Raw genomic sequence first — 18,714 nt, 5'->3', positions numbered from 1 at the left:
GAAAAATAGAAAGAAAATCATAACTTTATTGCTACTGCCCAAGATATTTCTGGAAATGACTGAGCCGTGCGGTTGGTCTCCACAAAGCTATGGACAGGGTCCCACAAATGGATTTTACCTCTTGAAGCAGTTGGGTGGCATTAGGATTAATGGGGGCATGCTTCAGTTTGACATATAACCAGATCAGTTGTCCCCAACCTGTCATTCTCCAAGATATGTGAACTGTAACTCCCAGAATCTCCTTGGCCAAGCTGGTTAGCAATGTTAGGAGTTGTAATCCTTAGCCATCTTCAGGATATCAGGTTGGGGACATCTATCTAAATCAAATTATCCAGACATCTGCACATCACACTGGGCCATGCTTTGTTTTAACCAAAACTAAAATAAACCAGAAACAAACCACAGTTGGTTTTACAGATGAGCAAAGTAACCATGGCTTGTTTGGCCAATTTCTGATTCATCCCCTCCCCACTTTTTTGCTGTTTTTAACTTGTATCTCATATTGTGGATAAGTTAGCAGCTGCTTGTTTGCAAAAGAAAAACAAACCAGGAATAAGCCAGGAAACCACAAATAAAGGCTGTGTTCCTGTCCACCTATCACACAAAGATCTATACTTTGTACTAAGCGTCAGGGATCTAGCGTGTTTATGTTATTTTATTTTTTTATTTAACAGCATGCATAAGCTTCCACAGTCTGGAAGAACTAACTATGGTTTATGACTTAAGGTGTTGTGCATACCAGTCAAAATGTGGTTCATTCAGTAAACTAGTGTTAAACCATGATTTAGAGTGTAAGTGCAGTCCAGATCATAACAATTAAAGCCAGCAAATCATTTTTCCAGGTGTAATTTAGTGCCATGAAACATCCTGTGGTTTATTCAATGACTGTGTGTTCCCATGATGCTATCACGTCATCTCTTGCCTTCACATGATGCCTAGTATGCTCTGAACTTCAAATAACCATGCTCCATAATTAGTCCAACCCTAGAATACTGCTATGGGGGGCAGCCTTTGGTGATTGAATCCCTCCCCTTGCAGGTCCCCCATTACTGGCAATGTTCCTGATTGGAGGTTCGCTCCTGATTGCCACAACTGTCTTGCTGCTGGTGTTCCTCTGTTGTAAGAAGAGGTGAGTGTTGCTCCTTCCTTGCCTTTCTTTCCCCTTGGAACTTTTTTGAACTCAATCTTGCTGCAGTCATGGGTCCACACATCATGTGAAGCTCAAACCCAGCAAACCCCATTATAGTGAGACCCGTGAATCCAACCGTAGGGCCACCTTTCTGCGTGTTCTCCACTGACATCAATCCAAGGGAAGGCAACGTGATCTTTTACCACCCAACCCACTGGCATTAGAAAAATATTATTAAAACATCAGTAAATTGACCTGCTGCGAAGCACCAGACTCTAGCATCCAATTTATTTGCAGCAATGCTTTTAGGCCTCAGGAAAGCACCACTGGATGGTAGAGAGCATGGTGGGGATGAGTTTTCCTTCTGGTTAGGGTTTTTTTCAGGACTGGTGTTTTTGAGATAGAGGACACTTGAAGTCCAGCCTAAATCCTAAAACAGAGCTTAACATAGTTTAAAACATGAAGAACCCTTTCACAAAAGCTGGGGAGGACCCAGAAAATCTTGGCCATGCTCATAGTCTATTATCATCAACCCATCCACTGTGATTTTCAGCCCCCTAGAAAAAAAATCAGTGAGCCAGCCAGGAAAAATGGTTTCCACCTAATCGGACCATTACAGCGTGTTCAAGAATTTAATCCAGGCTTTAAATGATAGGCTCAGAGGGACAAAGTGGTCCAAACCCAGGTCACAAGTCCATTTTACAGCTCTTCCAGCTGCGTCTGTATCTTGTGGATTAGATCTCAGTCCCAGCACTGCCACGACAGTGCTCTTACAGCATAAACAGACACTCTAACCTTCTGTGTGCTTTTCGACCCACCCGTTATGCATCTCTTCTTCTCTTTGGCAGGAAGGCACCAACCCAGAATGACTGTAGCGTCATAAAAGGTAAAGCACCAAATGATGCAGAGCATTAAAATACCAGAGAAGGAAGTTTGTCCTGTTTGGGGGTAATGTGCAGATCCTACGTGCAAAACCAAACTGGTGCAGACATCCAGATTTGCTTATCTGAGGCTTTTGCACATCAGTTTGAAAATAATATTTTGCCTTTTCAGGAAAGTCGTGGCTTTTTATTAATGTCTCAGGATTTATTGGATGGATGCCGATGATCGTTTTAAGCTGTTTTACTGGTTTTTGGAGAAGAGGGCATTCTTCTTATAACCGCGTGCAGCTTTGGGAGAAGTGTAGCACATCACATCCTCAATAAATGAAGAACACCTTCTAGCCCAGTGTTTGTCAACCTTGGCAACTTTAAGACATGTGAACTTAAACTCCCAGAATTCCCCAGCCAGCATTTCAGAATTCCCCAGCACATGTCTTAAAGTTGCCAAGGTTGAGAAACACTGCTTTAGGGAAACAGGAGGGAGTTTAATTTCTTTTTCCCTTCTTTGATACTTCTGAAAATACTGAGGCTTTACAAGCCTGCCACCATTGTCCTCCCTGTGCGTAAAATACACATTACTGCTTTGGATACACAAAGATCCACACATGGAAGGTGAGTTCATAATTACCAGATAAGATTGGTGGTTGCAAGCCAGCATGAGTCTTACAGTAAGAAAAAGCTTTCTCTAACCAATCATTCTGCTCTTTCTCCAAATGTAATTCAAAAAGTACTTGAACTGCAATATGCACAGTTGCTTCTAGCTTCTGTTGGTTTCTCTAGATAATCCTGCAATTCCATTTTAGGTTACTTGATACCAGAAGCCAGCCAGGTATGTTCCAGGGGGAACTTGCAACTATCTGCCTCTGAAATTGCCCCCTTTCCTGGGCCAGCAACACCAGTAGATCTTACTGGAGCTCAGTCACCAGGTAGGTTACTTTCTCCTGGTGCCACCTAAGAGATCATGTATCCTCTTCTCCTGGCCTTAATATTGGAAAGTGTAGAATCATAGTGCAATCCCGTAGGTGTTCAGGAGGACCTATACCAAAGGAATATATTTTAAGCCTTAACATAGAAGTCTTAAGTCTTGCTGGGAAGCTGGGTTTGTAGAATCACTACACGTGATGGCTGAGTGCAATGTATGGTCCAGCTAACGTCTTTCCTGAATGACCTGCTTGTTCCTTTCAAATCAGATTAATTCTAAAGAAGGGGTTTCTTGTCCCATAACGTAGCTCTGGACCAATACATTTTATTGTCCAGAAGCAACTCTCACAAGCTCAGGCATCATGTAATTACAGTCTTGCGAGCAGCAAGTTTGTTCTATTCACTCTACACAGCTGGACTTGAACACTTGGCCTATTTAATCCTGGTTGCTCTCCATGATGCTGAGCAGAGCAGGGAGAAGGGCAGAGGGACTGGGCAGAGGGGCTGGGCAGCAGGCCATCAGCATTCTGCAGCAGCTAGGGGCAGTGCCATTCATGGGGCAGTACCAGGCTGGCAGAATGAAAGCAGAAAACCAGGAAGATTCTAGGAACATCCCCTCATCAGCGTGTCAGAGACCCACCCAGCTTTAACTGGAGCAGCTTCTGGAGCTGGGGATGTGTCAAGGGCTCCCAGAGGGCATCGATCAAAGCCATGGAAAGTCAAGAAATGTGCAGCTCAAAAAGGGAAGGGAATTAAGCAAACAGCCAAGCCCTGGCCACTATCTGTGTCTGCTTCCTTGGAGACTTGAAGCAGTTCTGAAATGAGTTATAAGGATATTCAGCCAAACAAGGTTACCACTAATGAAGTGCAGAATAAATTCTGCATTTTTTTTCTACCAGCCTCTCATTCAGTTTGATGAAAGAAGTTGGTTTCCCAATTCTCTTCTCCATTGAAAGCAAAGAGGTCCAGTCTTGAGAAGGAGAATTGGTATGTCTCTCTTCCTTCAAAGTGGTATCCTCAATGTGGGATGAGAAATAGCTCCTCCACCCTAGTCAGTGCCAACCTAGGAGTTGTAATGCACACCTGGAGGGCACTAGGTTGAAGGAGGTAGCTCTTGTACACATGAACAAATGAAGACTCTAGAACTGTATGAGATGAACGCATCTTTCTCCCTGTCTTCCACCCTTCAGATCTGTAATGTGCAAGACTTTGGGATTGTTGGATGATCCTGTGGGCCTGACACATTAGCCTCTCTTAGGTATAAAACAGATTTCAGGCTGTGCCAATCACTGCTCCCTTTGACTAAAAGACAATACGGTAGTGTCTGTCCTCTTCTTCTAATATGCGTGACGTCTAGCAACTACTTGGATTATCTCCAACACTGAATGGAATCTGGTTGTCTCTGCACGAGACAGAGAGGAGACAGAACCCAGTAATCTGTATGAAGGGCCGGTCCCATCATTAGACAGAGGATGAGAGTCACTCAGTCAGCAGATATTGAAAGGTCATAATAAGGTCTTGGAAGAGAGAGCAGTGTGTCACACCAACTCTGAGTCTGGGGAGACTCGTCTTTTGCCTTTGCCAGTGGAAGATGAGGCCTTATTGCTGATTCTGAAATTACATTCAACTGCTGGTCTAGTCAGCTTTTGTACATGGGATGGGTGTGGGGAACTTCTCATTCTTTGCTTTAGGAAACCCAGACTGCCCCAAGCAGCCTTGGGCATCTGATCAGATGCCCTCAAAAGCAGAAGAGTCAACCCAGAACTAGCATTTAGAGCTGTCATTGAGGCAGCATGCTTGCAGCATACTCAGGGTTTCCAGAGTCATGTCTCCGTCATCCTACAGGAATGTCTCATTCTTCCCTCACCCCCTCCTTCTTTGCAGAATATGCCGAGCCAGACTTGGTTCAAGTCAGCCCCAGCTGCCAGGCGGCCCCGTCCACCTTCAAGCCTGCCATGGACGAAGGTTACACGCTCCCCCTGGTGGTGAATCCCTACGATGTGCCAGGCAGGCAGCACGAATACACCGAGCCCTTGCCGCTGGAGCCTGAGTACGCCACCCCTTTTGTTGAGCAGCCTGCAGCGCTGGAGAGAGGCCCTTGCAGGATGAACATCAATATCAAAGTGCTCCCTTTCTCCCAAAGCCTGGGGGGCTCCCTAGCCCCACTGGGGGCCCCCAAAGCCTCACTGCAATATGATTTCCCAACTCAGTGCCCGGTGGAGAAGCTGGACAGCCAAGCAGGTGAGGTTGGCCAGCAGGAAAGATCCATCCGAACTGACCCCGATTGGACTCCAAGCCTGGGAGACAGAGTCCGCACCACCTCATTGCAGGGCCGCTATTTCCAGCAGAGGAACTCACCCTATGAACACGTCTATCACAAGCCCTTGTGAGTCCTGCAGAAAGGAAACCTCCCCCTTGGGCTGCTGTGAAAAAGGCGGATCTTGTTGAAGGACCCAAAGCTTCACACCAAGTTCAGCTCAAGTTCAAAATGACGTGACCAGTCACAGTTTTTCCATGTCGTAGGCAGAGGTATGGCCAACCAATTGCTGCCTGATTCTTTTTTAAGCAATGAGACTCCAGTAGTTAAAGCTGGGACCTTCTTCCGATGGAATCTGCATTCAGCTCCTTGCTGGGTTCCTAGGCTGGCCCCAGATGTTTGCAAAGAACAAGATGCCACCGTCTCTCCTTCAACGTGCAAACATCGACCAGCCAGGGGATTCATTCTTACTTGGATGCTGATGATGGAATTGTATTTTTCAGTGCAGGCTAGGTTGGGGGACCCAGGACAACCAGACAGGCACACGGCTTTTCTTCTCCATATATTTTGCTGCTACCTCCTGGTATTGGCCATCTGAGGACACTGCCTCACTCTACCCAACAACAGGGCCAGCTGGTACTTCTGCAAAGGACCATGGTTCATTCTATCTATGCTAACCTTCCACGCCCAGGCCGGGGAACTTTCCAGCTAAGACTCAGGTTGTTAAATTCAGAAGAAAGACAAGTGTTCCAACAGTCCTTGGTTGCCTGCACTGTAGTCCAAAAACAAGTGGAGTTGTGGGGGTGAGGGACTGCATCTATGATTTCTTTTGGCTACATTGCAGATATAATTATTGTTAATAACACATGCACATCATGTTATGAGATTCCCAATGGAAGAAAAGAGCCAAACTTCATTCAGGGGAGCTCTTCTATTACTATTCCCTTGAAAAATATTTTGTAAACCAAATTTTAAACATCTGCTGCTTTTTTCCCGTCCTCTCCTTGCCATCTATTACTAACAAATCAGCGTTGAGTTGTTCATTTTTGTTCCTATTCAGAAATGAGAAATCAGAAGATTTCTCTATGTGTGGAAGAAGTTTGCATTCTGTTTAATGCCCAGATGTGAATGCCCCCCAGGGGCCAATATCCATGGGATATTTCCAAGAAAGAGGAGCTGAAAGCTAGTGTGATCATCACAAACTTTATTAAGGGTAAATACATATAGGAGCAAACACACAGTGCTACCTGGGACAGACAACAGGTATGTATGCTATATTCTGCCCTAGCACGTCTGTGCCAAGGGGCTGGTTTGTAAAGCCTTTATAGCCATGTGCGAAACAAAATGTCTCAGAAACTAGCTTATCAGTGAAGTGCCCTTCCTGTGAACTCTCTGCACATGGCATTGCCTCAGTGTGCGTTCTCAGATACAGTCTGTGCCATATTGTACATCTATTTTTTATACTAAAAGTTCATGCAGTGGTTAAACATGGTGTTAGCATAGTTCAGTGTATACACCAGTGTTTCTCAACCTTGGCAACTTTAAGATGTGTGGACTTCAACTCCCAGAATTTCCCAGCCAGGCTGGCTAGGGAATTCTGGGAGTTGAAGTCCACACATCTTAAAGTTGCCAAGGTTGAGAAACACTGGTATACACACTCACATGCATCTCACAGTAATGAAAAAGAAACATGGTTAGGGATGGGGGTTCTGTGGCCTCCCGTATTATTTATTATTTATTTAAATTTATTATAGCCACCAGCTCCCATAGACTCTGGGTGGCTTACAAATACCAAACAATTAAATCAGTTAAAACATACATCACCACGGGCAACCTGGCTAAAACAATCAGAACAGTAACAAATCAAACCAGAGGCCCCACAAACACAGCCAGGTCTTAAGTGCTTTTCGGAACCCCAGGAGAAAGGGTGCTGTCCATATCTCTGGGGGGGATGCTGTTCCAGAGGGTGAGGGCCATGACAAAGAAGGCATGCTTCCTTGATCCCATGCTGCATTGGGCAGGCAGAAACAGTTGGTCCTTCAGGTATCCAGGTCCTATGCCCTGCAGGACTTTATAGATAATGCCCATATGTGGTTCAAGTAGAGTTCCTTGAAGCCCCAGCCATGAAACATTGTAGGTAAGCAACATCTAGAAGACCACAGACTCCCCAGCCCCACTGCTAGTGAAGAATATTCATATCTTTCCGGGTGGTTTTCAGAGAGGTAACTGAGAGACTGTCCCGCCACAACTAGGACCTCCTCTTATACGGTGAGAATTACTGTAGTGAACTGCTGTACTGTTCTTCCTTGACTTCAAGAATGGGCAAATACTTCCTAACACTGGTTTAAGAGCTCTCTACAAAGATAGGGTTTGTACCACCAAAAAAAAAAAAGTCACTTTCAAATCAAGCTCAGCTCCTGATAGCATGGGACCATCCCATAGCCATCATAGAGAAGTCATTTGCTGCCTTCTGGGATTCCCGCCCCCCCCGCCCCCAAATCCCCAGTCTAATCTACAGCTGAGAAACACCCTTGTGGTCTCCTATCCAAGTAGTATCCAGGCTCAAGGTCAACAGGTGCTGCTACCTAGCTTAATCTTCACTCTGCAGATGAAGTCATAATATGTGTCAGGTTCAGCCCAAGAAACTCCATGAGATGGTTCTGGAATTGCTCACTTACTTATTAGCTTGCACCTGCTAGACAGAATCTCGCCCGACTAACTCTAACTCCCAAAGTCTGCAACTAAACACAATGAATTCCTTAGGGTGGTGCCAGTCTCATCCTCTTTGCTCTCACACGCTCAGGCTGTGGGCTGAGGAGATGCTTCTCCCCATGACCTTGAACCTCCTCATCCAAGTCCTCCATCACAATATGGTTTGTTTGGCTTCAATTTCGCACATTATAGTTGGCCATTGTAATTTGTTGTCCTGGGCTAGGGCATTATTTGAGAGCCAGTTTGGTATGGTGGTAAAGACCCCAGCCTAGAAACCATGAGATCCTAAGTTCTAGTCCCACCTTGGGCACAAAGCCAGCTGGGTGAGCTTGGGCCAGTCCCTTTCTCTCAGCCCTAGGAAGGAAGCAAAAGGGCAAACCACCTCTAAAAATGTTGTCAGGAAAACTGCAGGGACTTGTCCAGGTGGTCGCCAGAAGTCAAGACTGATTCTATTAAAGAATTTTAGACCTTAATTGTTGAGTTTCTGTACCAAGCTAAACAGCAGCACCCAAAACCTAGGTATAACCAGTTAGTAGTTGGATGGGAGACCTTAAGGAAATCCTAGGGGTACAGGCTAATTTGGTAAGTTGAAAAAACATGCCAGAAGCAGCAAGCTACTTTCCTACAAGGATGAGGCAATTAAGTCATCAGAAGTGGAGCTCAGTTGGAAGAAGAGTGTTGGGCATCCATAAGCAATTGGGACAGTGCAATTTCAGACTAGCCAAGATTTCCCAACACATTGGCTTAGTGTAACCAAACACAACACCCAAATACCTGGACAGGGAACAGGTAAAGAGAACAGCATTTATGAGGCCCTTCTACCAGGAGGGCCAGGACTTCTCTCCACCTAGACAATCTGTGCCTGAACTAAATCTATGCATGATGAAGTGCAGAGGGTGCACAGCTGCTGCCCAAAATCTGGGTGATAAAGTTAAAAAGGACACCCCAACACACACACAAAGAGCCAGTTTGGTGTAGTGGCTAAGGCATTGCATTAGAAACTGGGAGATCAAGTTCTAGCCCTGCCCTAAGCCACCTGGGTAACCTTCCACCAGTCACTCTCTCTCAGCCCTAGGAAGCAGGCAAGGGCCAACCACTTCTGAAATCTTGCCAAGAAAACTGCAGGGACTGGTCCAGGCAGTCGCCAGGAGTCAACTATGACCCAAAGGCACACACACAAAAACATGTATGTAATGCACATAAGCTCCCATAGCTTACAAACAATTCAGGGACAATGCAAGAAGAAAAAAGCCCACCCTAACACAAACTTCAAATTCAAATAAATACAAAAATAATGAAGTTACAAGCCACAAACACCAGCGCAAACAAAGCAGCACCCTGTATTGTTCCCAGAAGGATTGATACTGAAGCTCAGGCTCAGATACTGTGGCCACCTAATGCAAAGAGAGGGCTCTTTGGAAGAGACCCTGATGCTGGGAAAGATTGGAGGCAAAAGGAGAAGAGGACGGCAGAGGATGAGATGGTTAGATAGCATCACTGAAGCAATGAGCATGAAACTGAGCATGAAACTGAGCAAACTCAGGGAGGCAGGACAGGAAGGTGTGGTGCGATATGGTTCATGGGATCACGAGTCAGACACAACATATTGTTCCCAACACTCCTACATCAAACTTCCTACCACTCCCAAGATTAAGAACCCACTGAGACAGCAAGACCCACACAAACAAGGACCTGTATTTTCTGCCTAACAAACCAACATTTAACTCTAAGGCATCCCGAAAGCTATCGTTGAACTGCAATTAGCCGGGGAGCCAGAACAAGCGATTACCAGCTACCCCCATTGCAAAAATTATGCTTCCGAAATCTCTTGATAGCGATTCCGCACGGAAAGGAGCGAGCCGCAGCCACCCCTCTCCATGTGCTACTCACAGCAGAAGCCCTTTTTTAAACGCGCGCTCCTCCCGCGGGGCCCCAATGGATCCATGACGCTCATCCACGTCACAGCGAGGGGCCCCAAACTGCCACCACACCAGTCAACTTCGCAGAGGTTCGGCTTCACGGCCGCCGTTACGACGGTTCCATATCGGGCATCAACTTTAAAAACCGGCAACCTTTCTCTTTTTCTGATATGCAAATTGACGCGCGGCATTCTGGGTAGAAGAAGTTCTCGGAGTTCCTAAAGACCTGTCAAATGCAGACTTGGCGCGGGAAGCGAAGGGGGCTAATTAGCTTCGTTAGTTAACTTCCGTGAACGTGAGCACCAGCCCCGGACTGAAAGAACAAAGCATCCTCGATGGAGTAAATCAGTTCAGTTCAGCTGAGCTGCAAGGCAATTCCTTTCCAAGTAAAGCTTGCTCACGCATCTTTGTCTCCCGGTTTTTCCTTTCGACTTGAAAGTTGGTTTTAAAAAAATGCACCCAGACCTGCCGAATTAAACGCCGAGTCAGCCCGAGTTCACAGCCTGACTGCATTCGCATGATACGCTGACCCACGGTGGGCTGAGCTCTGCTTCTTAGGCCCGTGTGACCGGCTGAACCATAAACCGACCGCCTGCTTGGGCTGCAGAAGCCAAAAGGGGCTCGGCTAGTTTGCGATTCTGTGGGTCGTGCGAACGCAGTTCTAGCGCATTTGGGATTGGCACTGGAGTCTCCCGTCTCCAAGTCTGAGGATTACTTCTGAGGGAGATCAGGTGTTTCCCTTCGAGGAAATTAGTGCAAAAATCCCCTGGCTTTCCTGCCCTTCTCTCTGCTTTGTTCACACAACACGCTTAGCCTGCGGGCTGAATGAAGTCATTTTCCGAGTCGGCACAATGCGCTGAAGAATAACTAGCCAAAGGAAGTAGGTTCACCAAAAATAACTAAGCTTATGTTATGCCAGTAAACCTCCTAAATTCACAACTCACCTGGACAGGCACGTGCTGCGAGCGGACAACCTCTGTCCGCCTGCACAGAGTAAGAGTCAGACCATAAAAAACTTCCCTCCGGGTACTTCGAACTACAACTCCCATCAGCACCCTCCAGAGTTGGCGCCTGCGCAGTCAAGCCAGGCCGCCGAACGGACGAAGGGCAGAGGAGGACTTCCTGATTGGTTGGCGAGCAGGCCGGCAGGCGCGCGGGCTGATAGAAGGGTGTTTCCTGACACTTCCGTGGTTTCGCGGTCGTGACCCCGGAAGTGTTGTGTCGGCGGAGACCTGCTGAAGGCAAAAGCGGCAGCCCATCCAAGAGAGCGCGGCAGGTATGAGAAGCTAGGCGGCTGAGGCGCCGGTGAGTGAGGCGGCCGTGACAGAGACAGAGTGGCGGCTGGGATGAAACCCCGCTTAAAATAAGGCAAGGCGACGGAGAAAAGGAGCCCGAGATGCCTATTTGCAGTGTGGTAGTTAGTGTTTGGGGTGGGCGCCATCTCTAAGCGTAGCCCAAGGTCTGTTTTCCCCCCACAACAGCCCTTGAGGTAGGCTGGCCTGAGGGGAAGGGCCTGGCCCCGCCTCCTAGTGCCCGAGGGTGGGTTTGTAACTTCGTCACCCCCTGCCAGCCCAACGCCTCCCCCGCACCAGGTGGGCTCTCTCTGTAGGCTTCCCCCTCCTCTCTCCTTGGCAGCGAGCCTCCCCATTCCGCTAGATCTTAGTTTTGTTTTGAAGCACCCGTGTCTGGCCTTTCAGCCTTATTCACCTATTTTAAGGGTTTAATAAATTATTAAATGGTAGTCAGTATTATTGTTACTGTTACCGTATTTATGATAGTTGATGTATTATTATTGGTATAGTATTACTTTATGGTAGTCAGTGTATACGCCCACTTAAGCAATCCATAAAAACCAGTAATTATAACTACTTAAAACCAAAGCTTTTTTCAGTAGAACATAGGCATGAAAGTGGGGGGGGGATGGGGGGACCTTGGGCTAGTCCCACTCTCTTCTCAGCCCAACTCACCTGACACGAATGTTGTGGGGAAAATAGGAGGCAGGAATATTAGGTATGTTTGCCACCTATATAAAAAGGTGGGACAAAAATATAATAGTAGTAACAACAACATAAGCAGCGCCCTGCTGGATCTCCCCCTGGCCCATTGTTCTCCCAGTGGCCAGCCGACAGCACAAGGAAGCCCTCTAGTCTCCCACCAGATGGCCTTCAGAGGCAGTCCCACTGCTATCAAGACTAAAAGCCATTGATGAGATATCAGATTATGCCAACTGATAAAACAAGGAACAAATAAGATTTGGTTTCAAGGTCATTTTTAGTTTTTAAAGCCTTGCTTCAAATATCTTCACGAACAGAAAGAATTTTGATATCAATAGCAAGTAAGTTGGCTGGTATTTGCTGTGATGAATGCCTGCTTAAAATAAGGTAAGGCTTGAACTGTGAAATAATGTTGTTATTGCTGTTTAGTCACTTTGGACTCTTAAAGACCTGATGAACATCATCCCACAAAGATTGTCTATCAGTAACTGCTGCTTTGACTTTCTGTAAGCTCATGCTTGTGTCGTCAGTGATAATATCTTGTCACCTTGACTTTGGTTGGCAAAATCTTTGGAATAATAACCTCCAAAGTTATAAATCCATTTTTAGAAGAGACATGAAAAAAAATCCTGTGTTGTGGTGGTTTGTTGCATGTCAAAGTCTCTATTATTTTTCAGGCTGGAGGCAGGAATGCAGAATGCTTTGAAAGAATTTTATAAGCATCCACAGCCAGGGAAGAACTGCTAAGTAGGTTAATTCTAACTATTTATTTGCAGGAACTTTTTTTTTCTTTTTTGAAAATGGCCTCTCCATTCAATGGCCCCACAGTAGTTTCTGATGTAATTAAAGATCTAGATACTCAGATAGCTGTAAGTAAATTGGCTTGAACTGACCATCGCATGGCATGCTAGCATCATAGTGAAAAGCTGAAGATTGGCTTGTGTCTTGTTAATTTTGAACATGTGCCAAGATTGAAATCTGATGGTAAACAAAGCAAGAATATATTGCTTTTCCTGTTAAATTATTTATAGAATATAATATGATCTGTGTGCTCTTAACTCAAGACATTGAATATGCAACTGAAATCTCTTTTCAAAGTCCTTGTACAGGTTAGAACTTAGGTTTGCTTTTCTATCAATTTCTCTGCATTCTAGCATTTCATTCTTGTTAGAGCCATTCTACTGAACAGAGTTACAATTAAATGTTGAGCATTTTATAAATAGCCCCCACCCAGAAGAATGTTATAAGTTTTAACTTGGTTTTAGAACAACAGTTAATCCAGGGAAAATAAATTGGATTGTACCTATTTACTGTACAAGCCTATTCTAAACTTTGAAGCTTTCAAATAAGTGAGATTGAAGAAAACAGCCAGTACTCTGCATGTATATTTCTTTAAAATGAACCTGAGAGAAGATATGACTTCTTGGGAAATAGACATTGAGAGAGCTATGCAAATAGTACTGGAAGAGGCTAATCCAGGTTCAATCTAACACAGTGCTGCCTCTCACTAAGAAGTCATTACAACTGGCCTATCAATTTGGAAATCAGAGGGAACACCTTCCATGCAAGCCAGTATCCTAGCACAGTGTGGATGAGGCAAAGTAGTATTGGTTGAGGCAAAGTAGTAACTTTGGACAGGAAAGAGAATCTAAAGCTTATTCTGGCTTTGAGCTTCATCTCCTCTCTCTCTTTTATAGCCAACTCTTTTTAATGGCAATTGAGTTCTACTCTGACAAGAAATATTTGATTCTATTGAAAGCAGTTCTGGATGAGAATCTCACTCCCAAAACTTAGTATCATTGTCTTTTTGCCACAGTGTGTTGAGTAAAGTAATGCATGATAATAAGAATGAAACATTAACGTTGCAATATTCTAAACATTGTTTTGTGTATTATTCTGTTGGGATCTTGCTTAGAACAGAAGTAATAAAGATGATATCAACCTTACTTTTTTGGATTGTACGTGTATAGCATGGTTTGGTCTTGATGTGATGTTACAAGTTGCAGTGCTAAGGTAAACTAAAATAGTCTGAGTTGTATTAATAATTAATTAAAGGCTCAGAGAAAAACTAATTTACAATACTGCCTGTAGTTTCACTGATAGATTGCTTTTGTTAGTAACAGGTTCCTCAACTCAGTTAACATGCCCATGATATTGACGTTTGAATTCTCCCACCTTGTTTTTAACATTGGGGCCTGCTTCTTCTTCTAGCTGATTGGTTTGGGCCCACATAATCCCAAAAAGAAGCAAGATCTGGATAAGCTCTATGATCTCAAGACTAAAGCTCAACAGATTATGAACCAGTTTGGTCCATCTACCTTGATCAATTTATCCAACTTTTCTTCAATCAAAGCAGAACCAGGCAATACTCCTCCTCATAGTTCCATGGCAAACAATACCTCTGTGGCAAAGATGCCTGGGACCCCTAGTAGTGGGGGGCGCCTCAGTCCTGAGAGTAATCAGGTAATGGGCCATGCTGTGATGATGTGAGCTATAGTCAGCACATCTGGATGGGCTTTGGGTGGAGGAGGGTTCCTTTAGAGGCTCCCCTTAGGGGCACAATCATATATGTGATTGGCTGGAAGTGCTCCTAAGCAAGATCTTTTTAACTGCGTAGAAGTGACCGTGGAGGAATGAACCTGATAAAAATTTGCTAATGTTTTCCACAGATATTAACAAAGAAGAAATTGCAGGATCTGGTTAGAGAGGTGGATCCAAACGAGCAGCTGGATGAAGATGTGGAGGAGGTAGGTCTTAGAGAAAATGAGCATCACAGACATCTAAGCCTCTCCTTGGTTGAACTGTGCCATTCCTTCTAAATTTCTCTTTGAGGCTCCCGAGAATGCTCTGTCAGCACCCTGACTCGTCAGAAGAATAACCTTCTGAAGTGAAGTGGGGTGACATCTGCCATTCTTTCTGATGCTGAATTCCATTTTGACAGATGTTGCTGCAGATTGCTGATGACTTCATTGAAAGCGTGGTGACAGCTGCCTGCCAGCTCGCGCGGCATCGCAAGTCTAACACCTTGGAAGTAAAGGATGTCCAGTTGCATCTTGGTCAGTGCAAAGGCATGAATGTGTCCAATTCCCGACAGCTGCCATAGTTAAAGGAGTATATATAAATTGTTTTGGATTGTTTTCTCCATAACCTGCAGAGTTTCCTCCTGGGTTATATTGTGGAGACAATCACCTGCCCCTCTAATTATGTTGATTATGTGCCATCAAGTTGTTTCCACTCCTAGTGACTACATAGATACATTTTCTCCATGACAATGTATCCCTAACCTGTTCTTTCAAGTCTCCCAGCAGTGCGCTTGTCGCCACTATAACTGAGCCTGTCCGTCTTGCTGCTGGTCATCCTCTTCTCCTCTTTTCTTCCTTGCCCCTCTAATGAGCCACTATCCGAAGCATAATGACAAATACCATGTGGAGCTCCCAGGTCACAACTGAGCCTTCCCCTTTCTCTTTCTAACATTACGGAAGCTTTATCTGGTACTCCCCTGACATGTGGGCTACAGTTTCCATGAGGCAGGTGTACTCGGCATGATAGATTTGCAGCCTAGTATGTCTGGAGGGCCCTGGAGTAGACAAGATTGCAGCAGCAGCAGCAGCAGCAGCATGGCAGTCTCACTTCAGTGACTTGATCCTCTTGCCCTGCTGTCATGTTTTAAAGGGTAATGCTCCGTGGTACCTTTTGCATATGTGCACCTTCCCACCCAGTAATTGCTGCAGTCCCCTTGGGGCAGGACATGCAAAGGAATCACAAATTAGGCTTCATCCTCCTGCATTGGCAGGATCACTGAAAAAGCGGTTTCCAGGGTCCTCCTGGTAACCATAAATGGTTCACTTTCCCTATCTTTGCATGCAAACGTTATCTTCTACCACTCATCTGTCAGCCCAGATTGTAAACCCCATATTGGGAAGATTTCAGACCTTGAGGTATTTTTATTACATGCCTCATAGGATTGTCAGAAGGGATATAAAAAAGGGCTTTGAGGGAGTCAGATTTCTGCAAAAGCCTGTATTTCCACTTCTCATTGGTATAATTTTGCATAGTGGAATATTAATTCATTGCTTTCTACGTGACTGAACCTGCTTCTCTTATCTGTTTATTGCTTGTTCAAATCATCTTCGGCTTATGATCTCATTTCCTCGCCACTGCCACACGGATGCTGTTGCTGCCCCCAGAGCGCCAGTGGAATATGTGGATCCCGGGTTTCGGCTCTGAAGAAATCAGGCCATATAAAAAAGCCTGCACTACAGAAGCTCACAAACAGGTGAGGATCTCTTTTTTCCCCCCCAAATAATTTGCACCTAAGGGAAATGATGCCGTGTGAGGCAGATAGTTTCCAATGGATCAAACCACTGATGAATAGGGGGAAAATAGAACTTGCTGACAAATTGAGGTTTCTTGCCACAGTAGAAAAATTGAGAGATGATTTCTACTTTTCAAATTCCAGCTTGGCTTTTTTAAAAAAAAAAAATGATTGTCAGCAAGCTACATGCCTAAATCCCTTTTCTTAATTGTCTGTATGATTTAAGTGTAGAATAAAATATTTTCTGAACCACATTCTTTTTTTCCACTTAATTCATTATTGCAGTTCTATTTATTTAAAAAAAGAAAATAAAATTTGTGCGGAATGTTGTTCTGAATCAGGACTGCCTACCCTGAAATTATTGTTTGGACTGTAAGGAAATAAACAGAATTGGCCAAGTATAGTAGTACTTCTTTTTTTTTTTTTAACCCCACCCTTCTTATTTTTATAAATAAGGTGGTGAACATACCTAATACTCCTTCCTCCTCCTATTTTCCCCACAATAACAACCCTGTGAGATGGGTTGGGCTGAAGGAGAGTTACTGGCCCAAAGTCACCCAGCCGGCTTTCATGCCTAAAGCAAGACTAGAACTCAGAGTTTCCTGGTTTCTAGCCTGGTGCCTTAACCACTAGACCAGACTGAATCCTTCCTTCAAGGTCAAAGGGCAACTTTGGAGAGATGGAATGTTACACGTTGGGAGTAAATTCAAGTGGGGGGAGAGGAGGTGAACCTCTGCAGTTGCAGCCCCAGTCATGATTGGAAACCCAATAGCTGCTGGTATTCTGGATGGATGGATTCATTGTGGGTGAATTGTAAAATTACCTGTTTGAATTCCACTAATCATATTCCTAATTTAACTTACCAAGAGACCGATGTTCATACTGTCCTTTTTTCCCCCCCTTAATTTGCAGAGAATGGCATTGATCCGCAAAACAACCAAGAAATAACTCTGGGAAAAGACAGAGAAATTAAAAGGAAAAAAAAAGGCTCTTCTAAGAGAAAAAAAATCTGCCTCTGAAGCTGTGGAACATCCTTGAGGTCATCTATGGGATAATTTTTTTTGAATTGCTTCACAGAGAAGCATATATTTTAACAGTGCAGCAATAAGGGGTTATTAGAGGAGACCTGCCACACATCCCTAGGTCTCCTCACATCTATTCCCCCAAAGGAACATATCTTGAAGCATAGACTTTTATTTTCCTCCTTCTAAGTGATATACGGTGTCCATGATTGTCCAAGGGATAAAATATTTTTGAGAACAGTATTAGAAGTGGCCGTAGATGTTTTTCATTTCCCTCCAACTTGTAATGTTGCCATTCGTGGTATTTGGATTTCTTTCAAAAAATAAATTATGGATCTCAAAAGCAGGCCACAGTATTGACAGGAGTTTCAGAGTGCCATCCGGGTGGAGACAACAACAGGCTGATTATTGCAAGCAGTTCAAAGCAAATTTCTTTCCTTTTTATTTAACACTCAAGATGGCACAGGGAAAAAGTTGATTTTTTTTTGCATTGCAGGTCCTTTTTATGTCTAAAAACGCAGTAGAAACAGACTTGAACTATGAACTAGGAAACAGTCTGCAGGCATGGTTAAACTGCATCGCTGTTCCCAAGATAGTCACTGGCAAGTGGCTCTGGAGTGGGATAGCTCACCCTTAGCATCCAGAAATTTTGGTACAGTTTGTGGCTTGTTCTTTTTTTCCCGTAACTGAGTGAAAGATACCTTTTGAACAGTTGCTGACACTCTCTTCCCATGAGTGTGTTCTGAATCCCAAAAGCACACTTGAAAACCAGCATTTTACTGGCACAGAAGTAATTGCTGGCTCAGGTATTGGTGCATAGTGAAAGCTGTTCACTACTTCTGGAGGGGAAGGTTGTTTCTGAAGCCTTCTGCTAGCAGAAAACTTATATCCTCCTTCCCCACTTCACACTTGAGAAGCTACATTGGAGCAGCCGTGGGGGTGCTTGGTCAACACTCTGAGAAAACAGCCATTGCTTTGGGTTTCCCATCACCCTTATCTTCTGTTCTATATATAAGTTCTGACTGCATCGGCTTTGTGTTGAGCCATCCAACAGTGACTTTAAAGAAGGATTTGTGTAAGTTCCCACTAGTTGAAAATGTAACAATAAATGAGTACCATATGTATCTGTTTTTCAAGGTGTCTCATGAATTTTGCCAAGGTGACATCCACAATTATTGAGTATTTTGAATAAGAAAATGGCATCAGCAAGCTAGGAAGTTCAGAGTGCTTATCCCAGTAGTAAAGCCAGCTATGAATAGTGTGAAACATTAATATTGCTATTACTTCTTGTATGTCTTCCCTTTTCTCAGGGTAATGCATAGTGGAAGGGGGATATTAGCTCTCATTTTATCCTCACAACAACTGAATAGAATTGAGAAATAATGACTAGCCTAAAAGTCATTCAGAACTTCAGAAGAGGATTGCAGCCTAAGCTTCTTGGGTTCCTGTCCACTTCTTTAACCCGGTGTTCGTCAACCTTGGCAACTTTAAGAGGTGTGCATTTCAACTCCCAGAATTCCCCAGCCAGTATGCTGGGAAAGTTGCCGAAGTTGAGGAACACTGC

At 44.5% G+C, this 18,714-nt stretch overlaps 2 protein-coding genes, 1 long non-coding RNA gene and 1 other non-coding gene across 15 annotated transcripts in view; 2 read left to right on the top strand and 2 right to left on the bottom strand.

Moving 5' to 3' along the window:
- Window positions 1-6,199, top strand: part of LOC103051926 (discoidin, CUB and LCCL domain-containing protein 1-like) — a 34,908-nt gene extending 28,709 nt beyond the window's left edge. For both annotated transcript variants that reach the window (XM_088140098.1, XM_088140099.1), the window contains 4 exons: window positions 1,039-1,129; window positions 1,978-2,015; window positions 2,814-2,936; window positions 4,816-6,199. In XM_088140098.1, coding sequence (XP_087996224.1) covers window positions 1,039-1,129; window positions 1,978-2,015; window positions 2,814-2,936; window positions 4,816-5,321 — 758 coding nt within the window. In that variant the 3' untranslated portion in view covers window positions 5,322-6,199. The remainder of the gene's footprint in view (window positions 1-1,038; window positions 1,130-1,977; window positions 2,016-2,813; window positions 2,937-4,815) is intronic.
- Window positions 1-10,854, bottom strand: part of LOC148216136 (uncharacterized) — a 34,897-nt gene extending 24,043 nt beyond the window's left edge. The window contains exon 1 of the long non-coding RNA XR_015796015.1: window positions 9,791-10,854. This is a non-coding gene — a long non-coding RNA (uncharacterized LOC148216136). The remainder of the gene's footprint in view (window positions 1-9,790) is intronic.
- Window positions 9,666-9,806, bottom strand: LOC112542483 (U11 spliceosomal RNA). The gene has a single exon (XR_003086228.1). It is a non-coding gene; the product is annotated as a U11 spliceosomal RNA (small nuclear RNA).
- Window positions 10,855-10,956: 102 nt separating the features above from the next.
- On the top strand, window positions 10,957-18,276 carry TAF12 (TATA-box binding protein associated factor 12). Of its 11 annotated transcripts, none has more exons than XM_088140113.1 (7): window positions 10,968-11,095; window positions 12,491-12,682; window positions 14,025-14,276; window positions 14,483-14,560; window positions 14,755-14,869; window positions 16,001-16,089; window positions 17,041-18,276. In XM_088140113.1, exons 2-7 carry the CDS (start codon window positions 12,614-12,616, stop codon window positions 17,074-17,076), a joined length of 639 nt encoding a protein of 212 aa, XP_087996239.1. In that variant the 5' UTR covers window positions 10,968-11,095; window positions 12,491-12,613; the 3' UTR covers window positions 17,077-18,276. The 11 variants fall into 11 exon arrangements, with proteins under 11 accessions (XP_007442026.1, XP_087996239.1, XP_007442024.1 ...); XM_007441962.3 differs by having other exon boundaries at window positions 10,977-11,095; window positions 12,491-12,560; window positions 17,041-18,272; XM_088140111.1 differs by having other exon boundaries at window positions 11,013-11,124.
- Window positions 18,277-18,714: the final 438 nt, after the last annotated feature.

The sequence above is a fragment of the Python bivittatus genome, unplaced genomic scaffold (genome assembly GCF_059951505.1).
Source record: "Python bivittatus isolate LINGU-HERP-01145 unplaced genomic scaffold, Pbiv_v1 ctg000310_np1212, whole genome shotgun sequence".
NCBI classification, from domain to species: domain Eukaryota; kingdom Metazoa; phylum Chordata; class Lepidosauria; order Squamata; family Pythonidae; genus Python; species Python bivittatus.
Note: the sequence above shows the minus strand (reverse complement) of the source record. Positions and strands in the feature narration are given on the sequence as shown.

What these genes read in the sequence shown, in the direction of transcription:
- TAF12 (XM_088140113.1), top strand. Translation starts at nt 12,614, where the DNA reads ATGGCCTCTCCATTCAATGGCCCCACAGTAGTTTCTGATGTAATTAAA. An exon ending in ATCTAGATACTCAGATAGCT is followed by an intron (nt 12,683 to 14,024) that starts GTAAGTAAATTG and finishes TTCTTCTTCTAG; the next exon opens with CTGATTGGTTTGGGCCCACA. An exon ending in GGATGTCCAGTTGCATCTTG is followed by an intron (nt 14,870 to 16,000) that starts GTCAGTGCAAAG and finishes TGCTGCCCCCAG; the next exon opens with AGCGCCAGTGGAATATGTGG.